Source organism: Strigops habroptila, chromosome 16 (genome assembly GCF_004027225.2).
Source record: "Strigops habroptila isolate Jane chromosome 16, bStrHab1.2.pri, whole genome shotgun sequence".
NCBI lineage: Eukaryota > Metazoa > Chordata > Aves > Psittaciformes > Psittacidae > Strigops > Strigops habroptila.
The window spans coordinates 5,417,321-5,436,980 of record NC_044292.2 but is presented as its reverse complement, the minus strand read 5'-3'; the positions used below and the strand labels follow the sequence as shown (position 1 = coordinate 5,436,980).

General features: G+C 53.2%; 1 protein-coding gene across 5 annotated transcripts in view; it reads right to left on the bottom strand.

Moving 5' to 3' along the window:
* The window catches only part of AGRN (agrin), a 109,644-nt gene that overhangs the window by 8,767 nt on the left and 81,217 nt on the right, over positions 1-19,660 (bottom strand). For 3 of the 5 annotated variants that reach the window (XM_030507765.1, XM_030507767.1, XM_030507768.1), the window contains 24 exons: positions 19,454-19,648; positions 17,642-17,842; positions 16,046-16,191; positions 15,776-15,881; positions 15,374-15,487; positions 13,495-13,659; positions 12,909-13,052; positions 12,462-12,586; positions 12,016-12,121; positions 11,501-11,884; positions 11,224-11,358; positions 9,823-9,950; positions 7,850-7,964; positions 7,576-7,695; positions 7,020-7,376; positions 5,683-5,875; positions 4,719-4,934; positions 4,134-4,363; positions 3,254-3,388; positions 3,015-3,111; positions 2,430-2,594; positions 1,977-2,088; positions 1,015-1,026; positions 16-132 (listed from right to left, as the gene is read on the bottom strand). In XM_030507765.1, coding sequence (XP_030363625.1) covers positions 16-132; positions 1,015-1,026; positions 1,977-2,088; positions 2,430-2,594; positions 3,015-3,111; positions 3,254-3,388; positions 4,134-4,363; positions 4,719-4,934; positions 5,683-5,875; positions 7,020-7,376; positions 7,576-7,695; positions 7,850-7,964; positions 9,823-9,950; positions 11,224-11,358; positions 11,501-11,884; positions 12,016-12,121; positions 12,462-12,586; positions 12,909-13,052; positions 13,495-13,659; positions 15,374-15,487; positions 15,776-15,881; positions 16,046-16,191; positions 17,642-17,842; positions 19,454-19,648 — 3,818 coding nt within the window. The remainder of the gene's footprint in view (positions 1-15; positions 133-1,014; positions 1,027-1,976; positions 2,089-2,429; positions 2,595-3,014; positions 3,112-3,253; positions 3,389-4,133; positions 4,364-4,718; positions 4,935-5,682; positions 5,876-7,019; positions 7,377-7,575; positions 7,696-7,849; positions 7,965-9,822; positions 9,951-11,223; positions 11,359-11,500; positions 11,885-12,015; positions 12,122-12,461; positions 12,587-12,908; positions 13,053-13,494; positions 13,660-15,373; positions 15,488-15,775; positions 15,882-16,045; positions 16,192-17,641; positions 17,843-19,453; positions 19,649-19,660) is intronic. The other 2 variants (XM_030507766.1, XM_030507769.1) reach the window with 1 other exon arrangement.

Below are 19,660 nucleotides of genomic sequence, written 5' to 3'. Positions count from 1 at the left end.
CCCAAGGCTGCCCACCTTCTGCACTGCTCCATTGAAGCTGGTGGAGATGGCTGCTGCTCGAGCCAGCTTGCTGAAATCAGGGGCTCCCCCCACGTAAAATGGCTCCTTCAGGTTCAGGAAGGTGTGAGGCACCTGGGGTAGAGAGGGGAGAAGGTGAGATGGAGACGTCATGAGGTTGCGCCTCAAGGTAGCGCCGCACGACCACAACTGGTTGTCCTCTGCTCATCCCCATTCCCTGCCTTCCTCCCCTATGGGCAATGGGAGAAAGAGGCCTCCAGTGAACACCTTTGTGCCAAGCTGCAAGGTCTTGCCTGCAGCAAGCACACAAGGAGAAGATTCCCCATGGATTTAAGTTGGGGGAGATGCTATTCTGATGCTCTCAGGCATGGAAGCCTCTGGTTTTGTGTGGTAGCCAAAACCAAGTACATATTGCTTCAGCCTCCCCAGGGCTAATGGTTAAATCCAAAAGCATATCATATTCAGCTTGGGTCCTCTATACCCCAAAGCATTCCATGTTCAGCTTGGGTACCCTACACCCCAAAGCATACCATGTTCAGCTTGGATCCCCTATAGCAAATCTGGAGGAGGTTCTCCTGCATCTCACATGCGTGTTTAGAGGAGAAAGACTCCTTGCTGTCACCCTGCAGCCCCAACTAGGTGAGTCTTCAGTCTCAATGGTTCACTGGGCATATAACAGGAGCAATATCCCTTCCTGAGCTCCTGGGATGGACCCAGAGGCACAGCAGTGAGGCAGGGATGCAGTTGGATGAGTCACTAGCTAATGCCTTGTGGAGTTAACACGAGAAACATGACCGGATGGATTGGAATGCTTCCGAAACAAAATGCAAGGACTGGCTGGAAAACTAATGATGGAAAAGGAAAGAAGTGTCTCTAAATCTACAGAGATCCTAAAGTTGCTTGGTCAGACGGAACACTGAGATCTGGATGGAAAACAAGGAACACGTGCCGATGGCAGATGGGATGGAGGTTGCAGTGGGTCATACTTATCTTTACCTTACGGGATTTCTGGGATCCAGACAGCAGGGGAAGGGAAAAATACAAAGACAATCAAAGGGAGAGAAAGAGAGAAAAGGGACATCAGTGGGTAACATCATACCATGCAGGGCTGCAAGAGCACCAGTGCCCAGGGTAGCCAGGGAAGGGCAAGGGATGCTGCAGAAAGCAACAGGAAGGGTGGCTGACAACCAGGGTAAGCTTGAAGCTTGGAAAGATGAGTTAGGGGAGGAAAAGATCCCTTCTTTTGCAGGAATGCTGCTTAACCTTGATGCTGCACTTTTAGGTGGATGAGTTCAGCAGCAATTGGGGTTTTTCCTGCATTACCAGCTTCCCCATTGGAAAGGTGGATGAAAGGAAGGTCAGTGGCCCTGCTATGGAACCCCAGGAGCTGCTGTTTGTGCAGAGACAGAGCAGACAGGGCACAGGGAGAAGTTAGAGGTAAGCTGCCAGCTTGGGAACAGAGGAGAGAAGGCACTAATGGATTCAGCAGCAACAGTGCAATGAGGCTTTTACTGCTCCATTGCTCCATTGCTTCCTCCTGGCCAAGCTCTCTGCACAGCCATGGAGGGCTCCTGAGCCCAGCATCAAGGGCACAGCCTGGACCAAAAAGGGTCCAAAGGTACAAGCAAGGACCTGCAACAAAGGGCAGGGGTGTCCATGTGGGGAGGGCAGCTCAGTCCAACATACCCCTGCAATCAAAGCCCCCACATCAGGCTCTGTGTGATGGGGGCAAGGAGAGAGGAAGGGCTAAAAGAGGGGTGCTGGTCCTACAGCACCAGGGCCAGGCTGCAGAGCAGCTATGAGAGGCAGGCAAGCTCTGCCCCACAGCATCCTTTGTCCCTCAGGTCTTGCCCACTCTTCCTCCACCCCTAAAGCTATGTAAAAGCCCTGGGGACTTCTCAGCTCATCTCACACATGGGAGGAACAGGGCTGGAAGCTCTCCCTGACCCATCACTTACCGGGGACTCTCCCATCACCCGTTCGCCGTTGTTGATCCTCATTACCCCTTTGCGCCCATTCCTCTCCAACAAGACACTCATCCAAGTGTTGAGGGGAACGGGCTCTTTGCTCCTGGTGGTGGGAAGAGAGGAGAAGACACATGGGTGTAAAGCTCCCTTGACCAGCTTGGGCTGCCCCAGCTCGCAGTGACACACACAGCCAGCATTAGGTGGGGAAAGAGGGACAAAGCAGGGTAGACCCAGCTCTGCCTTGTCCCACAAAGGGATATCTAACCAAAAACCATTACTACAAGCAGCCAAGGCCAGCATGAAGCCTGCTTCCCCCCATTCCTTATGGTTTTCATGGAGGAGAGCTCCAAGCCAGTGCTGGATGCTAAAGCCACCATGTCCCTCATGCCCTTGCCGTCATAACCACCCTAACGAGCAGGTCCCCAGCCCCACAACTCGCCCTACCTGAGCACAGCCGCCCCTTTGCCCAGGTCATATCTGTACTCCAGGTAACCATTGTGTAAAGCCAGAGACACAAAGTCCCCTTTGCCATCCGTCTTCTGGCCGTTGTAGAAGATCATACCGCTGGGGTTCTTGGCCAGGAACACGACTTCCATGGACATTTTGTCCCTGAGGAGAGAAGTATTATGGATACCCTCCAATCCAGGCACTCTCTTCCTTCACTCCCATGTCCCAAGCCCTTGGAATACCTCTGCCTGCCTGGTATAGCAGAGATGCCACACCTGTAAGACACACTTGCCAGGTAAGACATGCATCTGCCATGCTCAGGATGCTGCTCCATTGTTCCTATTTACCCAGCCTGCTGCAACACCAAGCACCCAGGGCACAGTGCTGGCTGCAGGGATTCTGGCAATGGCATTCATAGAATCAACTAGGTTGGAAAAGACCTTTAGGATCATCAAATCCAACCATTCCCTCTGGACTAAACCTGCAGCAGGCAAAGGGAAGACCTCTAGGGAAAAGCAGGCGCGAGCTCTGACCCCAAATCACTGCACTCTCCTGCCCCTCTCCCATTCCCTTGGCACTTACTGCAGGTCAGGAACGAAGCTCTGCAGCCCATTCAGCTCCAGGTAGGAGAAGCCATTGAACTCCGGGAGGAAAGGCATGGTGTGGTCCTGCTCTGTCACTGAGCACAGACAGGGGCATGGTGAGGAAGAAGAGGCAGAGCAGCTCCAGCCCGTGCCCCACAGCCTCCTGGCCACCCCCCCCAGGCTGGGGCAATGAGCACCTTCAATTCCACCCCATTCCCAGACCCGCTCCTGTCCCACCTCGCTCGCAGAATTCTCCTTCCCGGCCCATGGGGCAGGCACATAGGGCACCTCCCTCCGGCAGCACCAGGCACGTGGCAGAGACGTGGCAGGGTGTAGGGTCACAGGGGTTCCTCTCGTCGGCACAGGTTGGACCTGCAGCAGAGAGGGCAGCTCGTCACATCAGCATCTCAAACCAACAGCCAACAGGGATGACTTGGCCAGAGGCAAGTGTCTCTGATGTCTCCTGATGCACTACCAGCCTTTTAATCCCATCTCAGGTTGGGGTTCCCATGATGCAGAAACACCCCACATTGAACCCCACAAATGGCAGATAATACCTTTGCTAGTTTATACTCCTAAAATGCAAGGGGAAATTTTTTTGTGCATGAGAACAAGCAGATCCTGGCCCTTGTATTATCATAGAATCACAGAATGGTTTGGAAAAGTTTGGAAAGGGACTTTAAAGGACCTAAAAGGACCTTAAGATCATTCAGTTCCAATCCCCTGCCATGGGCAGGGAGTATTATGTAAATATCAATATTTACTGACTTCATTGGATGTGGCTTCACCCCACACTTGTCCTCTAACCCACTGCTGACACTCCACACCACATCCCTCCCTGCTGTAGCCCATAAGATCATAGAATAGTTTGGTTTCAAAGGACCTTAAAGCTCATCCAGTTCCAACCCCCTGCAATGAACAGGAACATCTTCAACTAGATCAGGTTGCTTAGAACCACATCCAGCCTTAAATGCCTTCAGGGACAAGGTCTCAGAGCTTTTTGCTTTTAAACCCCACTTTTTAGTGCTATAACCAATCTGATCCCCATCCAAACCCATCCTGGGACCCCTCAGGACCAGGCAGTGGGATAAGGAGCCCCGGCACACTCTGCACGTACCGGTGTAGGTGTGGAGACACTCGCAGTGGAACATCTCAGCCTCCTTGACATGGCAGATGCCGCTGTGGTGGCAGGGGTTGGGGTGACAGGGGTCGTTGCCACACTCGCCCACCCCGCTGCCATACAGCACGTCACTGCCTTTCTCCCGCAGGTCATACATCTGGTTGTTCACATCCAGGAGGCGGATGCAGCCCTTGAGGCCGGTGGTGGCCGTGGTCCGATCTGCCACCCTGAGGGCACAGAGGACAAAGTCAATGGGGGGTTTGCCCCCATTGAGGCTCCCCAAGCATCAGTGTCAGGCTGTGGTCCACAGCGATGCTCCATTCCGCAACAACCCTCCAGCCAACAGCCGGAGCCTGAATGCAGAGGGTTCAGCCCCCAGGGACGCTCTGCCTGTAGCAGTAGGGAATGGTTTGGGTTGGAAGGGACCTTACAGCTCATCCAGTTCCAACCCCCTGCCACGGGCAGGGACAACTTCCTCTAGAGCAGGTTGCTCCAAGCCCCTGTGTCCAACCTGGCCTTGAGCACCGCCAGGGATGGAGCGATGCCCAGGGCAGTGGTCCAGCACCCAGCACCCTCACTCACACAGCCATTTGATCCTCAGGTGCTCCCCCGATGAAGAGGTCGGTGTCGAGGTTGAGCCCATCGGTGCCGGTGGGGCTCTCGCCGCTGACGTGGGGCTCCCCATCAACTGACAGCATCCCGCTGCGCCGGTTCCGGTTCACCACCAGCTGATGCCACTTGCCGGGCTCCACACGGACCTTGCTGGTGATGATGCCAGTGCCGGAGCCAGTGTTAAACCTGGAGCAGAAGAGGAGGAGGCCTGGGGCTGTGCCACCCTGCAGACAAGGGACATCTGTGCCATGGCATGGGGGCTGCTGCATCCCCCTTCCACACACTAGTTTGGGTTGGAAGGGACCTTAAAGCTCATTTAGTTCCATGGGCATGGACACCTTCCATTAGAGCAGGTTGCTCCAAGCCCCTGTGTCCAACCTGGCCTTGAACACTGCCAGGGATGGGGCAGCCACAGCTTTTCTGGGCACCCTGTGCCAGCGCCTCAGCACCCTCACAAGGAAGAGCTTCTGCCTCAGAGCTCATCTCAATCTCCCCTCTGGCAGGTTAAAGCCATTCCCCTTGTCCTGTCCCTACAGGCCCTTGTTAAAAGCCCTTCTCCATGTTTCAAGCCTGGAATCTGCACCTTTGGCTTTTAGGATGAGAAAAGTAACTTGAGGCTCACACTTCTGAGGCCTTTCTCCCTTTCTTTTCCCTCCCTGCGTTTCTTTTTCCAGTACAAAAACAGCACCAAAAAAAGACCTTTCCCTTGCTCAAAAAAACCGACCTTCCACAGCTTTTAGTTTTCCAAACTTCAAACTAAGTGAATCGAGTCCCCTTTGCATTCCTATTACATTGGGAAAACCACTCTTCTTGTCCATTTCATGCTACCGTATCTTAGCCTGCAAGCTCAAGCCCAGCATCCTCCTGATGCTCTGCAAGGACCATTCGCAGCTTCTCTGCTTCCTCCTCACCACACAGGGCTGAGGGCACCCACCTGAGCTCCACAAAGCCGCCAACCAGTGCCAGGGAGATGAAGTCTTTGCCACGGTTCTGGCCGTTGTAGAGCAGGAGCCCGCTGAGCTCCACAGTCCTGAACTCCATGGCGATGCGCACGGTGTGGTACGCCTTCATCATCTTGAAGGCCAGATAGGACTTGCCACCAAAGCTGGGGATGAAGTACCTGATAGCTGCAAGAGCCAGGACAGGTAGGGAAAGGAAGTAGGGATTAAGTAGAGGAGGGGACAGAAGGATGGAGAGCAGATAAATGCCTGACATGAGCCTGTTGAACACTTTCCTACCTGCACAGAGAGCTCTTGTGAAATGGCACAAATAGCTTGCCCTCTCCTCTGGACCCATGCTCCTATACAATTATCCCCTTCCAGACACGCATACTGGTATCAACCAACTACTATCATGGTGGCATGACCCTAAAGATTGCTCCCAAGCTTTAGAGATCTGTGGTATTGTTCCTCCAGTACTTAGCTTCAGTGGTGACCCAACCAGCTCCTCTCAGTTAAGGACTGGTGCTGCTGATCCTCTCCATGCTCAGCTATCGCATCCCTTGCTGCACACACAGCTCCTCATAACTCAATTCCCCTGCTCCTGAGATAGATTTTATCTCAGGAGATAAAATCCCTGGGATAAATATCCCAGAATCCCATGACAGATTTACATTCATCACTCCAGGCTTCTATTTAGTGTAGCTGAGATTTTCCAAGGGATCTGGAAGACCAAGCCCTATTAAAATTAACAGGGCTGGACACCCACATCCAGCAGCAGCTCTGAACGCTCCAGCTTATGGCTTTAGGGACAAAGCCGGTTAGGAATAAGCACTGAAAAGCCTCTGGTGTGACACCAAACTGCCCGTGGGAGCTCACAGTCACTATCAGCAGCTCTGGTTAAACATGCTGTCAGGATGAAGCTGTTTGCTTAGGAGCTACTATCATCACACATCTCCTGGTGTTCGACAGGATAGTTACTACCTGTCTCGGCTACACTCACAACCAGTCACTAGCTGCAGGAGAGCAACAATGCCATGAGCTGAGATTAAAAAGAGACACTCAATCTCCAATGCTCTGGGGCATTGATGTAGCACAAGTGAAGCCAGGAAGAAATTGCTCCAGGCATCTTCTTACCCTGCAGCCTTGCTGTGCTTGCATTTTAACACGCATAGTGTGTGTACAACCTGTTTGTGGCTGAGTTAAGAAAGGTGGTTGGATTGATCCCTGCCTGGTGCAGGTATGGGGCTGGGTTTGCATGTTCCCCCACATCTCTCCATCAACACCATCAAGTCCATTGGTGTATGGACCAAGATGGGTCAGAAACACGTACGTTTCTCACACACAGCTCCCCCTTTGCCAGCCGGGCAGCTGCAGGTGAACTCCTTCCCATCATCCTCACATGTACCACCATGCAAACAGGGGTGAGAGTCACAGGGACGTGAGGGCTTCTTCGTGGTAGGGGGCTGGCGCGTGGGCTTCCGACGTGTGGTGGCCGGGAGGGTGGATGCAGGTCTCCTGGTGCTCGTAGCTCCTGACATCTTGCTGCTGGGTCGCCCCATGGTGTCCTGGCGCAGGACATGGACTGTGGTGGCAGCAGCAGCCGTGGTGTACCTGCGGGTGGTGGCGGGTGCCATGGTGGTGGCCGTGGTGGTGGTGATGGTGGTGGTGAAGAGCCGGGGGATCCAGTCTGAAACAGTATAATGCAGATTGATGCTGGTGCTTTGTAACCCTTTTCATAGAGTCATAGTATGGTTTGGGTTGGAAAGGACCTTAAGATCATGCATCCCACTGCATGTCCCAGCTTATGAGTCCAGAAGCTGCCTGCACTAAGCCCTTCTATTCCTTCCCACCCTGCCATGAAATAGCCACAGATAGAAGGGGCTCACCGAAGTCCATGAATTTGACATGCTCCTGCTGGGGCTTCTTCACCAGGATGGTCGTCTTCTTGGAAGCTTTGATCTGCTTCAGCAGGGCCCCTTGGACATCCGCTGCCGTGTAGGAAGTGGCTGACCATAGCCAGGAGGAGAAAGGAGAAAGGCAAGAGTGAAGATGCATGCCCACCTAGCAGTTTCCCTATCATGATGTCCTCACAATGCATCCCAATCATTCCTATTCCTAGGGAATGCTTCTGCCTGCATTCCACAGTGAATCAGTACTTACCTGGGTCAAAGTGGGCCTCCACAATGACACGGACAGCGCTGCTCTGCCCCAGGTCTCGGACACGGATGCTCTTGAAATCCTTCTTAACATCAGAATTGCGGAAAAGCTCATCCAGCTTTTGGTCAGAGGTGAAGGAGAGAAGAGAAACCAACTGATTAATGGGGAGATCCTAGGAGATAGGTCCTTTCAGTAGGAGATCTTGAATCCCAGTGAGTCTCCTTGGTTTCAAGCCACAAGGGTTTGCATCCAGACCTTTGCACGCATCCAAGTGACACATGCAGAGAACAAGCTCCATTGCCTATGGTGATAGTTCGTCTGGTCCCTATTCTTTATGGCCTGCAGTCAGGGGTAAGAACAGGCTCCAGAAACAGGGAAGTGAGCTATCCCCATGGTGAAGAAGAGCAGAACAGAGGCAGACCAGAGACACCTTGCAGTTCATACAGGGATTTTCTACTGTGTAGCATCTAAGTCTTTCTGATCTCCTCTAAAGCTGTGTAAACCTTGGGAAAATCCCATAAGGGGCCATTCTGCATCTTTAAGTACCTGATTGCCTTTTAATACTTGGCTCTCAGACACTGCAGGATTTGTCTGAAGTCATAGGAAGGAGACAGCGACAGTCCAAGGCTTACAGTCAGGCTTTAACCCCCCTGCTAGCTACTGGCCCAGCCTCATGGAGCCCTGCTACTATCTGTCTATAAGTCATCACAGCCAGAGGCCACCATGACCTTCCCTCAAGGAAAACACAGAAGAAAGTAATAATTGGTTAATAGTCCCATGGAATAGTGTTACATTTGGGAACAGTGATCTCAGAGGGATAAAGGAGCACATCACATCCATGGGCATTTGAAGGTGAGTTGCACAGGGACAACAGGACTCTGCAGCACTGAGCCATGGCAGGAACATTGACAGAGGTGCTGTGCTATGCCTTCATCTCCCCCAGCCTGGGAAAACAGCCATTTTGAGGGGGGGGAGAATGGATGACCCAGTGAATGAAGCTTTTGTGTGCTTGTTTGCATCCTCAGATAGAAGCCACTGTTGTATTGGGAAATACTGCTATTGTGATACAGAACTGCACGAACCATATGGTCCATATGCCAGCCACTCATCTGCTTATATGACTGCACTGAGGGCTTGCCAACTTCTAAGCGCAGCTTGGAACCAGCTTTAAATACATTCATCTCCTTGCAAAGATGCTCTATATTTGCTGTGCCATACTATAATGTATGTACACAGTGCCATGCAAAGTCCACTACTCCCAAAGAGCTGGCAATGCAGTTCTCCTTAAAGATGGGAGAGTGGATTTACAGAAGCAGCTTCCCAAGTTGTGTGCTTGAACTGGAGGACAAAGGAGGTTTAGACATGTTTTGGTCTAAGGGCTTTTCATGGAGATAAGGACACTTTGGGAAATCCATGGTGTTAAGGCAGAACCTCTCATCTGAACAGCCCCACCACCAAGATCAAGCTGAAAAAGGCTGGTTTTTGAGCCGGCACATAACAAAGGATGAAGTCAACTGACACAGCAAGTGGTAGAGGCTAATAACACACTAAAAAGAGATCACACAATTCACACAGGGTACCTCTTAGAACTGGCGCATCATCTCCTTTACACTCCTAATGCCCACCCTATAACAGCAATGGCCCTGGTGATAAGTTGTGTCCACCCCAACTTCTGTAGGTTAAATCCATCTCAAATAAGCCCCAAAACCCAATAACATGGAGCAATGCTCCTCCAGGATGCTCAACGCATTTTGCAGCAAGGTATCTGTGCTCCCATTGACAGAGCAATGACAGAATTCTCTAGAAGCCATCACAAACAAGGAGGCAAAGCAGAATGAAACCCACAGATTAGTCATCTGCCCAGCATAGTGCAGATAGAGGTTGGCAGGGTCTTGTCTTCTTCTGCCAAAGCCCTATCCATCCATGATCCATGCCAAAGCCCTATCCATCCCCTAGATCAAGGGCAAAGGACTCACCGCACTCTCAATGCTCCTAGCTGTCTCTCCAAAGAGCTCTGACTTGGGATCAGCCATCTCGGGTGTGTAGAACAGCTCCTGGCCTTCCACCTCCTCCAAGATGAGGACTCCTTGGAAGACTTTGGTAGCTATGGGAGGGAGGGCAGACAAGACAAACGCCTTTAGTTGGCTTGTGGGCAAGGGGACAGGCGTGTGGCTGACAGCATTCGAGTCCCTGGGGGGAAAGGGTGATGGCAGTGTGCGGGTAGTGCCAGTGTTGGGGTTAGTCTGGATGGGTCTGCACCATGGAGGATTAGTATCAAAGGGTGCTGGAGCAGATGGCAAAGACCAGGCTGGAGATGGCAGCTTTTACCATACGGGTTCCTCTGAGCTCCGGCCCGGGTAGCAGCCCCCCTGCACCGGCTGAGTAACAAGAGAAAGACATTAGCCAGAGCAGCACATAGTCAACACGGCAGGATCACACACGTGCATGCAAACAGGGGCAGAGAGGAGGGCAGAAAGTGGGCTCTGGACAAGAAGACCTGTGCTGTGACAGGGAAGTAACCAGCTAACAACAAGCTGACCACAGCCTTGCTATAAACCAGCCTGAAAGTGCAAGAGGAACCCAAGGGCTGGTTCCTTTCCAGGGGTGCTGTGGGAGTGCAGAGGCAGCTATAGAAGATCCCTGCTGTGGGTAACCACACGGGAGGTTCCCAGAAGCTGTGCTTTTGTTGGTTAAAATGTGGTGTCCAGAGGAAAAGGGGATGTTCTGTTGGAACAGGGACAGTTGAGAAGACCACAGTGAGGAGGCATCTGGGAGATGGCCCCAGAGCAACAAGTTTTAGGGTAACAAGAGTGTATATATAGGACAACCTATACTGTGACCGAGCACAGGTAGCTCTGTATTTCCTTAACGTGGACAGTGTGAAAGGACTATATGCAGGGAAGACAGATTCCACCTAGGTCATGAGCAGCCCTGGGAACCACAGCATGAGTCAAGAAGCTCCCCAGGATGCCCACCATAGACACTGGGGATACAGCTGCTCCCCCTGGGGCTGAACTGGTCCTGGTCAGCCCAGCTCCCTTTATAGACATCAACATAGATAACGGGAATCCAGGGAATTCCCTCATCCTCCCTAGTGCCAGTCAGGAGCTGGGCAGAAGCCTGGTCAGAACACTGGGCAAGTTGTTAAGGAAGAAAGGGATCACCTAAGGGAAGAAACAGTGCCCTGGCTCTCAGGGCAGCAGCACCCACCCCAGCACTAGGGTGGCTGCTGGATGCGATGGGCATAACATCCATGGCTCAGCATCTCTCCATGAACATCCTCTTGCATCAGTCCCTCTCCTGAACCCTACAAGAGCTCAGTCTGACCCCTGACCACCGAAAGGGACCCCAGAGCCCATCCCTAGGGATAAACTCACCCGGACAGTTGCTGCCTTCAGCATCAGCAGCTGCAGTCTTGCCATCCGAGCAGCATCCCAGCGGGGTGTTGTAGCACGTCGCCCTCTCGATGGCTGGGGTGGATGTTACTTGGCTTTCCTCCACCTCCTCTTCCCCTGCAGGGCATCAAGAGGAGCATTCACCAGCAGGAGGCAAGACCTCACCTCTGTGCCAGAGCTTCACAGCTTCATGTTTTCATGACACAGGGTATGGTTTAGCCCACAACCAACCTGCCAAGCCTAAGAAGCACACACTCACCGGCAGAACCTGCCCCACTAGATTCCTGGTCTCCACTGATACCCATCTCCTGGTCTCCACTGCCTTCTGCACTGCCTGATTCAACATAGGCAGGCTGGGTGGTGGCCAGGACCACTGGTGCAGTGGAAAGAGGGCGGACAGTGGTCTTAAACACCCCGTGGGTCATCCATGGTGTGGTGGCTGGTCTGGCAGTCGTGATGCGCCTCGTTGTAGGGTGACCTCTTTCAGTAGGCTTGGCTTCCAACAGTAGGGAGCTGGTAGGCAGCTCGGTGGGCTCTGGAGCCTGGGTGGTGAGCTGCAGTGGTGGAGGGAGCATTAACTTGTCCAAGGGCAGTGTTGGCAGCGGTGTTGGTGGTGAGATGTGGCTGGTGTGAGTGATGGACTCTGAAAGCAGAAGGAGGACAGGGGAGGTAAGGAGGCACCTTCCCTGCCATGAAGAGTGACGGCACAGTGAGGAACCACAGCCAGACCCATGACCAGTGTGTGGCACAGCACTGAGAACAGCAAACACTCACCATGACACTGCCCCACGTGCTTCACTGTGATGAGCTGCCCCTGCCGGCAGGCGATGGTCTTCAGCTGGCACTGGTCCCCGTAGGTGACACCGTCAGAGCCACACACCTGGGATGCAGAGGGGAAATGTGAGCTGTGCCTCTGGCCTCTTCCAAGCACTGGGCAAAATAAACCCATCTGTAAGTGCTGGAAGCTTTGTAGGGTCCTTTAGAGGCAAAGAGGTGTGCACAGAGGGAGCACTGTGGAAGCCCAGGAGCAATAATGCTCAGAGCATCCAGCTCTGCTGAGGGACATCTACAACTCATGTCACCCTTCAAAGAGTGACCAAACATCCCCTCCTGCTTCTTGGGGCAGAAAAGAGCCATCAGATTCATGCTGCCCACACCATCCCAATGAGCCACCCGTTCCCAGCATGCTGCTCAGCCCCCATGGTGCCTGTCCCACAAACCTTGGTCATGTTGGCCTCCAAGCAGAGCGGGGACGGGCACTCACAGTGGGCAAAGCCATTGACTTCCACACAGGAGGCACCAAACTCGCAGCTCATCTCCTCGCAGGATTTTGGGGCTGATGGGTCTGGGATAGGGAGAGAAGGGGGAAGAGATGGGAAGAGATGACCAACAAAGCACATACCAAGCATACAGAAACAGGCTGCATAACGAAATCCCTCTCTCCTCCTGGTATTTTTTCACCACACAGGTCAGACTGATAGACAAGACAGTCTTTCCCCAAACAGATAGAGTCCCTCATGCACAGATAACAGGAACCCAGCTAGGAATGGAGGCCCCTTCACCCCAAAGCACAAGCATGCAGGGTGGGAGGGATGCTTTTCTTCCAGGGTCAGTATTATCCAAGCACCCAACTCTTGGTGCCCCACGCAATCCCTCTGGCGCCTCACCTTTCTCACAGCCAGTCATGCCCAGCTTGCTGCCATTGGGACACTGGTTGCACTTCATACCAGTGATACCAGTCTTGCAGGAGCACAGGCCAGTCATCTGCTCGCAGTCATCACGCACTGAACCCACCGGGTCGCAGTTACAGGCTGGGCAAGAAAGGGAAAGAAGACGCTGCTTTGCTGGTGGTTTGTGGAGCCAACAGCAGATCCACTCAGGTGCCCAGCAATCCAAGGACCTTAAGATCACCCAGTTCCAACCCACGGCCACAGGCAGGGATGTCCACACTAGACTAGGTTGCTTCAACCTGGCCTTGAACACTGCCAGGGATGGGGCAGCCACAGCTTCTTTGGGCACCCTGTGCCAGCGCCTCAGCACCCTCACAGTAAAGAACTTCTTCCTTATATCCAACCTGAACTTCCTCTGTTTCAGTTTGAACCCATCACCCCTTGTCCTATCACTATAGTCCCTGTTGAAGAGTCCTTCAATGAGATCCCATTCTCTTTAGACCCAACAAGCTCCTGCAACCTCTCCTCATAGGAGAGATGCTCGGGAGCATCCCTTTGGGATGGGGGTGATGGCCACACTCACGGGTGCAGCCGCTCTTGCTGTCGGTGATGATGCCACGGAAGTTCCAGAAGCCAGGCTCGCAGCGGTCGCACTTGAGGCCCCCCACACCGGGCTTGCAGGAGCACTGCCCCGTGGTGGGGTCACAGGCTCCCCCATAGGAGCCATAGGGGTTGCACTGGCAGGTACCTGTGAGTAAACATAGAATCATGGAATGGTTTGGGTTGGAAAGGACCTTTAAGATCATCTAGATGCAACCCCCTGCCATGGCATCTGCATCGTGGTGGAGGGACCACTGAGATGCTCAGCCAGGGCTGGACCACGGTCTCATGCTGGGCAGGAGGAGGTTTCACCATCTGCTCTCAACGCTTCTCCTCTGCTCCATCTACAAGGGGGGGAACTAAACCTCCAGGGATGAACCTGCCTGCTTTGCTGTCATCAAGAACTCCTCTCTCATTACCATCAAAGGGGAAGGAAGCTATTAAAAGTTTATTATTAATTCATTAATTAGGAACTTGATGGAGGGAAGTGATCCAAAGATAGACAGAGAGACGCTGCCTTTATCCCCAGGGAGCAGTAGAAAGGGGACGTGGGGCAGAGATGGAGAGAAAGGGAGAGCTCGGGAGCAGAAAGTCGGGTGTATGAGCACATCCCCAGACTTCCAGAGGCAGGGAAATGGCATGTCCAGAACAGGCAGCAAGGGATAAATCTGCCCCGGAGGCTTCAAACTAAGTGGTAAGTACATCCTGTTATATGCTTGCTGCCAACACAGGTGGGACAGAAACTGGTAGGATACTGAATCCCAGCCAGTTAGGAAGCTGTGTCCATGGATTGGAGGGTAGAGGACAGGACTTCCATTAGAGACACAGGAATATTGCTACCAAGCACCACTAGCAGGGTGATGCTGGAAGCGAAACACTTGTGTCCTCCCTTACATCACTCTAACCAGCTCCTCCCTGCTCTGGTCCCTGCTCTTCCAGCACCCATCCAGCCCATCCCATGCACCTCCTGCCAGGACATCTCTGGACCCTCTCTGAATGCTGCTTGTTAAATGATACAGTGCATTAAACAGCACTACAGCCTCACCAGGAGGGCATTAGCCAGGCCCAAGCATAGTGTGAACCATGCCACCACAGGGTAATGGGTTTCCCGAATAGGTGGTCACAGCCTCAGCTGGTAAGAGCTTGCTAATGCCTTTCAAAGTGCTGCTCCTGCTTAAGTGCTCGCTCTGACAATCATTTAATCAATATTAATGAAGCATTTGCCAGCTCAGCTTCCTGCACTTTGCAGTCACCAGCCATGGGGTGGCCTGCAGAAGGTGGACCTGAAAGCTCAGCCTGCAGTGCAAGGATACAAGCAATACTTGTGTTGCTCAGGCCAGGTAAAAGCCCTCAGCCTCTAGCAATGGGTTGAAGGCAAATTCTGGCCCTAGGGCACCTTCTGGGGCATCCAGCATGCATGCAGCTGAATCATAGGATGCTTTGTTTTGGAAGGGACCTTAAAGCTCATTTAGTTCCACGGGCAGGGACACCTTCAACTAGAGCAGGTTGCTCCAAGCCCCTGTGTCCAACCTGGCCTTGAACACTGCCAGGGGTGCCACCATCCAGTCTTCCTGCATTTGAGATGGACTTAGACCTGGAAATCAACCTGGGGCTGTTGCAAGGACCAAGAGCATCACTAGTAGATATAGAAGGTGAAGCATGTGCGCACATCTCCATATTGTGCATGCTGTAAGCCTGGAGCTGGGGGTAAATGGAGCCTGAGAGTCACTAGTTAGCTGAAGAATGGGATGTTTCCCATGGGATGGGACCCCAAATCCCTGCTCCACCTGCTCTCTCCTGCCTTCCAGCCATCCCTGAAGGTCCTTCATGCCCACCAAGGTGGGAACACAATATTCACTCACTTGGGCATCCAGCAGCACCCACTCCAAGCGCCAAGGTCATGTTGTCTGGGCAGCATCCGTAGATGGTCTGGCTGCAGTGCACAACCAGGAGAGGTGGTGGGGTCGTGGCAAGGGCTGCAGGGGAAGGCAGAGGCACAGGTTATCCTTGGCACAGGGCAGTGTTGCCAAAGTACCACCCTGCAAAGCCACATAGTCCTTACAGAGATGCTGGGAACAAGTGATGAGGAGAAGTCCTACCCTTGGCAAGGGAAAACAAAGGGCATGAAACAGGAATGATGCAGCAGGGATCAACTAAACCAACACAGACACTGCTGTGTCCTTAGTGAGCACTTCCTTGCTTAGCCCCAGGGACAGGGGACATGTCCCTGCAGGACACCAGGCCGGCTGCCTTTGGGGACTCACCACGACAGGCTCCTTGGCTAGTGACATAGAGATCCTGGCGCTTTTCACACCGTGTCTTCTTCAGCTCACACTCGTTGGTGTAGGTCACACCATCAGAGCCACAAACCTGCCAGGACATGGAGGGAAGCCGCTGAGGGCAGCCCCTGGCATAGGAAGGCAGGTTCCTTATCCACGGGATGCTCTCTCCTGCCCAGGAAGCATGCAGGAAAGGCATCAGGGAGAAGAGAGGAGGGGAGCAGCGTGCAGCCCGGCGGTGCTGAGCGTGCTTACCGGGTTGCGTGGCACTGCCAGGCAGGTGAAGTCACACACACAGCGGTCATCCTCTGCATCCTCGTCCCACCAGCCCCCATACTGCCGGCACCGGTCCTGGTCACACTCACTACCGTCGCCGGAGCCCGAGCCCCCCGAGCCACACTCTGCAGTGAAGGAGGATGATGGTGAGAAGGGGGAAAGCAGAGGGCACGGGGACAAAGCCCTCACCTTGACATGAGGCTGTGCCCTTGCAGTCAACAGAACCATCCAAATCACAGCAGATTTACCCTCTGCAACCCCAGAATCCTGGACCCATATATATTAGGATGCTAATGCTGGACCTCAAAGAAGATCCCTCTCCCTTGGAGAACACAGATTCTTCCACTGCTGTCACAAGCCTACATAATGAAAACTGCAAAGTGATGCTTTAGCAGTTGGCCTGAGATATTCCTCTCCACAGCATCACTGCAGAACCTAAAGCAAGGATCCTGCAGCTACCAGCACCCTGTAGGCTACCTGGAGATCAGATATCTAATAGCCATGCACAGGAGGAAGGGATGCCACTTGACTTAGTGACAGCTTAACTCCATGCTTTGATCTGACTCCTTCCCATTCTGCCCTCCCAAACACATCGTGCAGCAGAGAGATTGCTGCTGATAATATAGACATGGAAAACAGAGCAGAGGGAGGGATGGGGTTGGGGTTAATGTGAAGTTCAGTTATGCAGATATTCATAACAATATATAAAACCTGTCCCTACCCTGGCTGCCTCTCCATTAGATGCTCAGAGCTCCAGCAGCAAGAGAGATATGTTCCTGATTTCAAAGGCTTCTTAAAGGGGAAGAGGGGGGAGAAAGGAAAACCTGGCCCTTTTTATTGACTGATCAAAGGCTGGGATTTGGCATTACACAGAGAATTATTTAAGATCCGTTCCCAGAGGGACATCAGCCTGAAACTCCCCAAGGAGGGCTGTGATCAAACACCATGTTATGTCTTCTCCTCTGCCTAAACTTTGCCATGGCACTGAAGTCCTTTCCAGCTAGACTACATGTTCAATGAGTCGGAGAATATCAGCTCAACAGGTCAGCACCTCTGGTTCCTGGATTCAGCCAGCGTTAACCCAGAGCTATCCCCCTGCAGTGGGAAAACTCAGCAGGTTCTTAGCTCTTAGCCTGGCCAAGCATCGTGCAGCCAACCCCAGGACCTTCCTTGGTGCTCAGTGCTGACTCAATCCTGGCCATGGGAGCAGCCCTGGGGCAGGGGGAAGCAAAGCAGCAGCCAGGCTCCCTATTCCAGGAACATCTCTGTTTCCCGTGACCTTCTGAAGTGTGAAATTAAAGCAGTGATCAGCTCCTTGCCCAGCTCATTAAGTGGTGTCGCCTCTCATTACTGCTGGATATAGAAAGACAAAGGGGAAAGGGACGCAGTGTGCAGGGTGATAGGGGCTGGCTCTCCAGGAGGGAAGGAGAGCATCATTGGCATGGACCTGCTGGGGATGTCAGGGTGTCCATCATCATGGTGCAGTTGGCCACAGCCGAGCAGCACACTGTGTCCATCCTCACCCTTTCCCCCCCCATTCCCACCTTCACGGCTGGAGGGACGGCGTTAACCTACCATCCTCACACGGCCCCATCCGGGCAACCTCGATGCTCTTCTTGTGCTGGCAGGAGGCCACACGCAGCTCGCACTGGTTGGGGTAGGTGATGCCATCGGTGCCACACACGGGCGCGAGGGGCTGCCTCTCGCAGCGCGGGCACACGCACTGCCCACCGACACAGCGGCTGCCGAAGGAGCACACCGAGCTGCCGCAGGACTCTGTGTGACAGGAAAGAACCATGGTCATGCACTGAAGGGGCTTTTGTGGACAACTGCCCCATGGCATAGCGATGCGGACTGCGAACAACGTGCCCTCAGAGGCAAGAAGATCTCCTTCGCCAGAGCGGTTTGGTATTGCTTGTTTAAAGCATGCAAAGAGTCTGCAATGGAAAGGTGTCATAGAATCATGGAATCAATTGGGTTGGAAAAGACTTTTAAGATCTTCAAGTCCAACCGTTCCCCAGCACTGCCCTGGCCACCACTAACCCATAGCACTGAGGGCCTCGGCTACACGGTGTGTGAACACTTGCAGGGACAGTGACTCCAGCACTGCCCTGGGCAGCCTGTTCCAATGCCTGAGCACCCTTTGGGGAAGGAATTGTTCCTCATCTCCATCTAAACCTCCCCTGGGGCAGCTTGAGGCCGTTTCCTCTTGTTCTATCCGTCATTCCTTGGAAGAGACCAGCCACCTCCTCTCTCCATCCTGCTTGTGTCAGTCCTGAGCATTCCTCATTCCCATCAGCATAGGTGTTGTGTCCCAAAGCTTTTCCTAGGCCACCAGTAATAAATCCCATTTACTCTCATGGTGTATTCTGATTTCAGCCTCCTCCTGCGCACAGCACCCGCAGAGCAATGAGAGTGATCTGTCACACTCGGTTCTCTCCCATATGTAGAGAGCATCTCCATGCACAGTTCAGCCCTGGAACACCAGCCCCAGCTGGACAGGTTTTATGAGGCTCAGGGCATTGCTTTAACTGAAGCAGCATTTATCGTAACGAAGAACCTAAGCAGGGCTTTTAATTCATTAAGAAACGAGCACAGACAGTTCCCTGTGCTGGGGAGTGGGGAGGAAACACATGAGCAAAGAGGAATGAACCCCAGAGGATGGAAGGAAAGGAAAGCTACTGAGATGAACTGTGTTATCAAACAGATCCCCAATGCTTTCAGTTCTGGTGGTAGCTATTAACATGGCTTTAACCCAATTTGTTTGGCTCAATGGCTATTAACCCAGTTTCTTTGCTTGGCTCAGAGGGCAGATACCATCTATGATGGGAAAAGCATAACAGTTGGGTTTTAAATGGAGAAACTGCTTGAGAGACTGAAGATGCCCAATTCTTGTAAAGCTGAAAGGGAAAAATCACACCAGACAAGGTGAAAAGCCTCAGGGAGGGTGTCCAAGTGACCAAACCAGGGCCAGGCTCTTGGGTGTCCCTATGTCCTTGCTTCCACGGGGTCTCAACCATGACACCCTGTTACTCTGGAGTTGATCTCCTGGGAAGCCCTCAAAACAACCATTAAAGGCACCAGGAGGAGCACTAGGGAGACCCACATCCCAACCCTGGGGTTAGGGTTAGGCAAACCCATGGGCTACAATGCTACAAGGTGAGCCTTGGATGATCACATCCAAGCATCCCAGCAGGGCTGAGGTGGCCAATGGCACTAAGCATCTTCTCTTTGAAATGCCATGAGAATGGGAGGAGGGAAGAAGGGGAGCCTTGGATGGGCACATCCAAGCATTTCAGCAGGGCTGGGTGGTCAGCGGGGCTGAGCATCCTCTCTGAAATGCCATGGGAACGAGAGGAGGGAAGAAGGGGACGGTGCCGGACTCACTGCAGTCTCCTTGTGCTGCCACCAGGATGTTGGTCTGCTGCGTGCAGGCCCGCACGTGGAGCTCGCACTCGCTGCCGTACGTGTTGCCGTCGGTGCCGCAGACGGGCTGCGAGGAGGGCACGCACTCGGTGGGGCACACGCATCGCCCCGTCTCCGCCTCGCAGATGGCTCCAAACTGGCATTTGCCACAGCGGTCTGTGCACACAA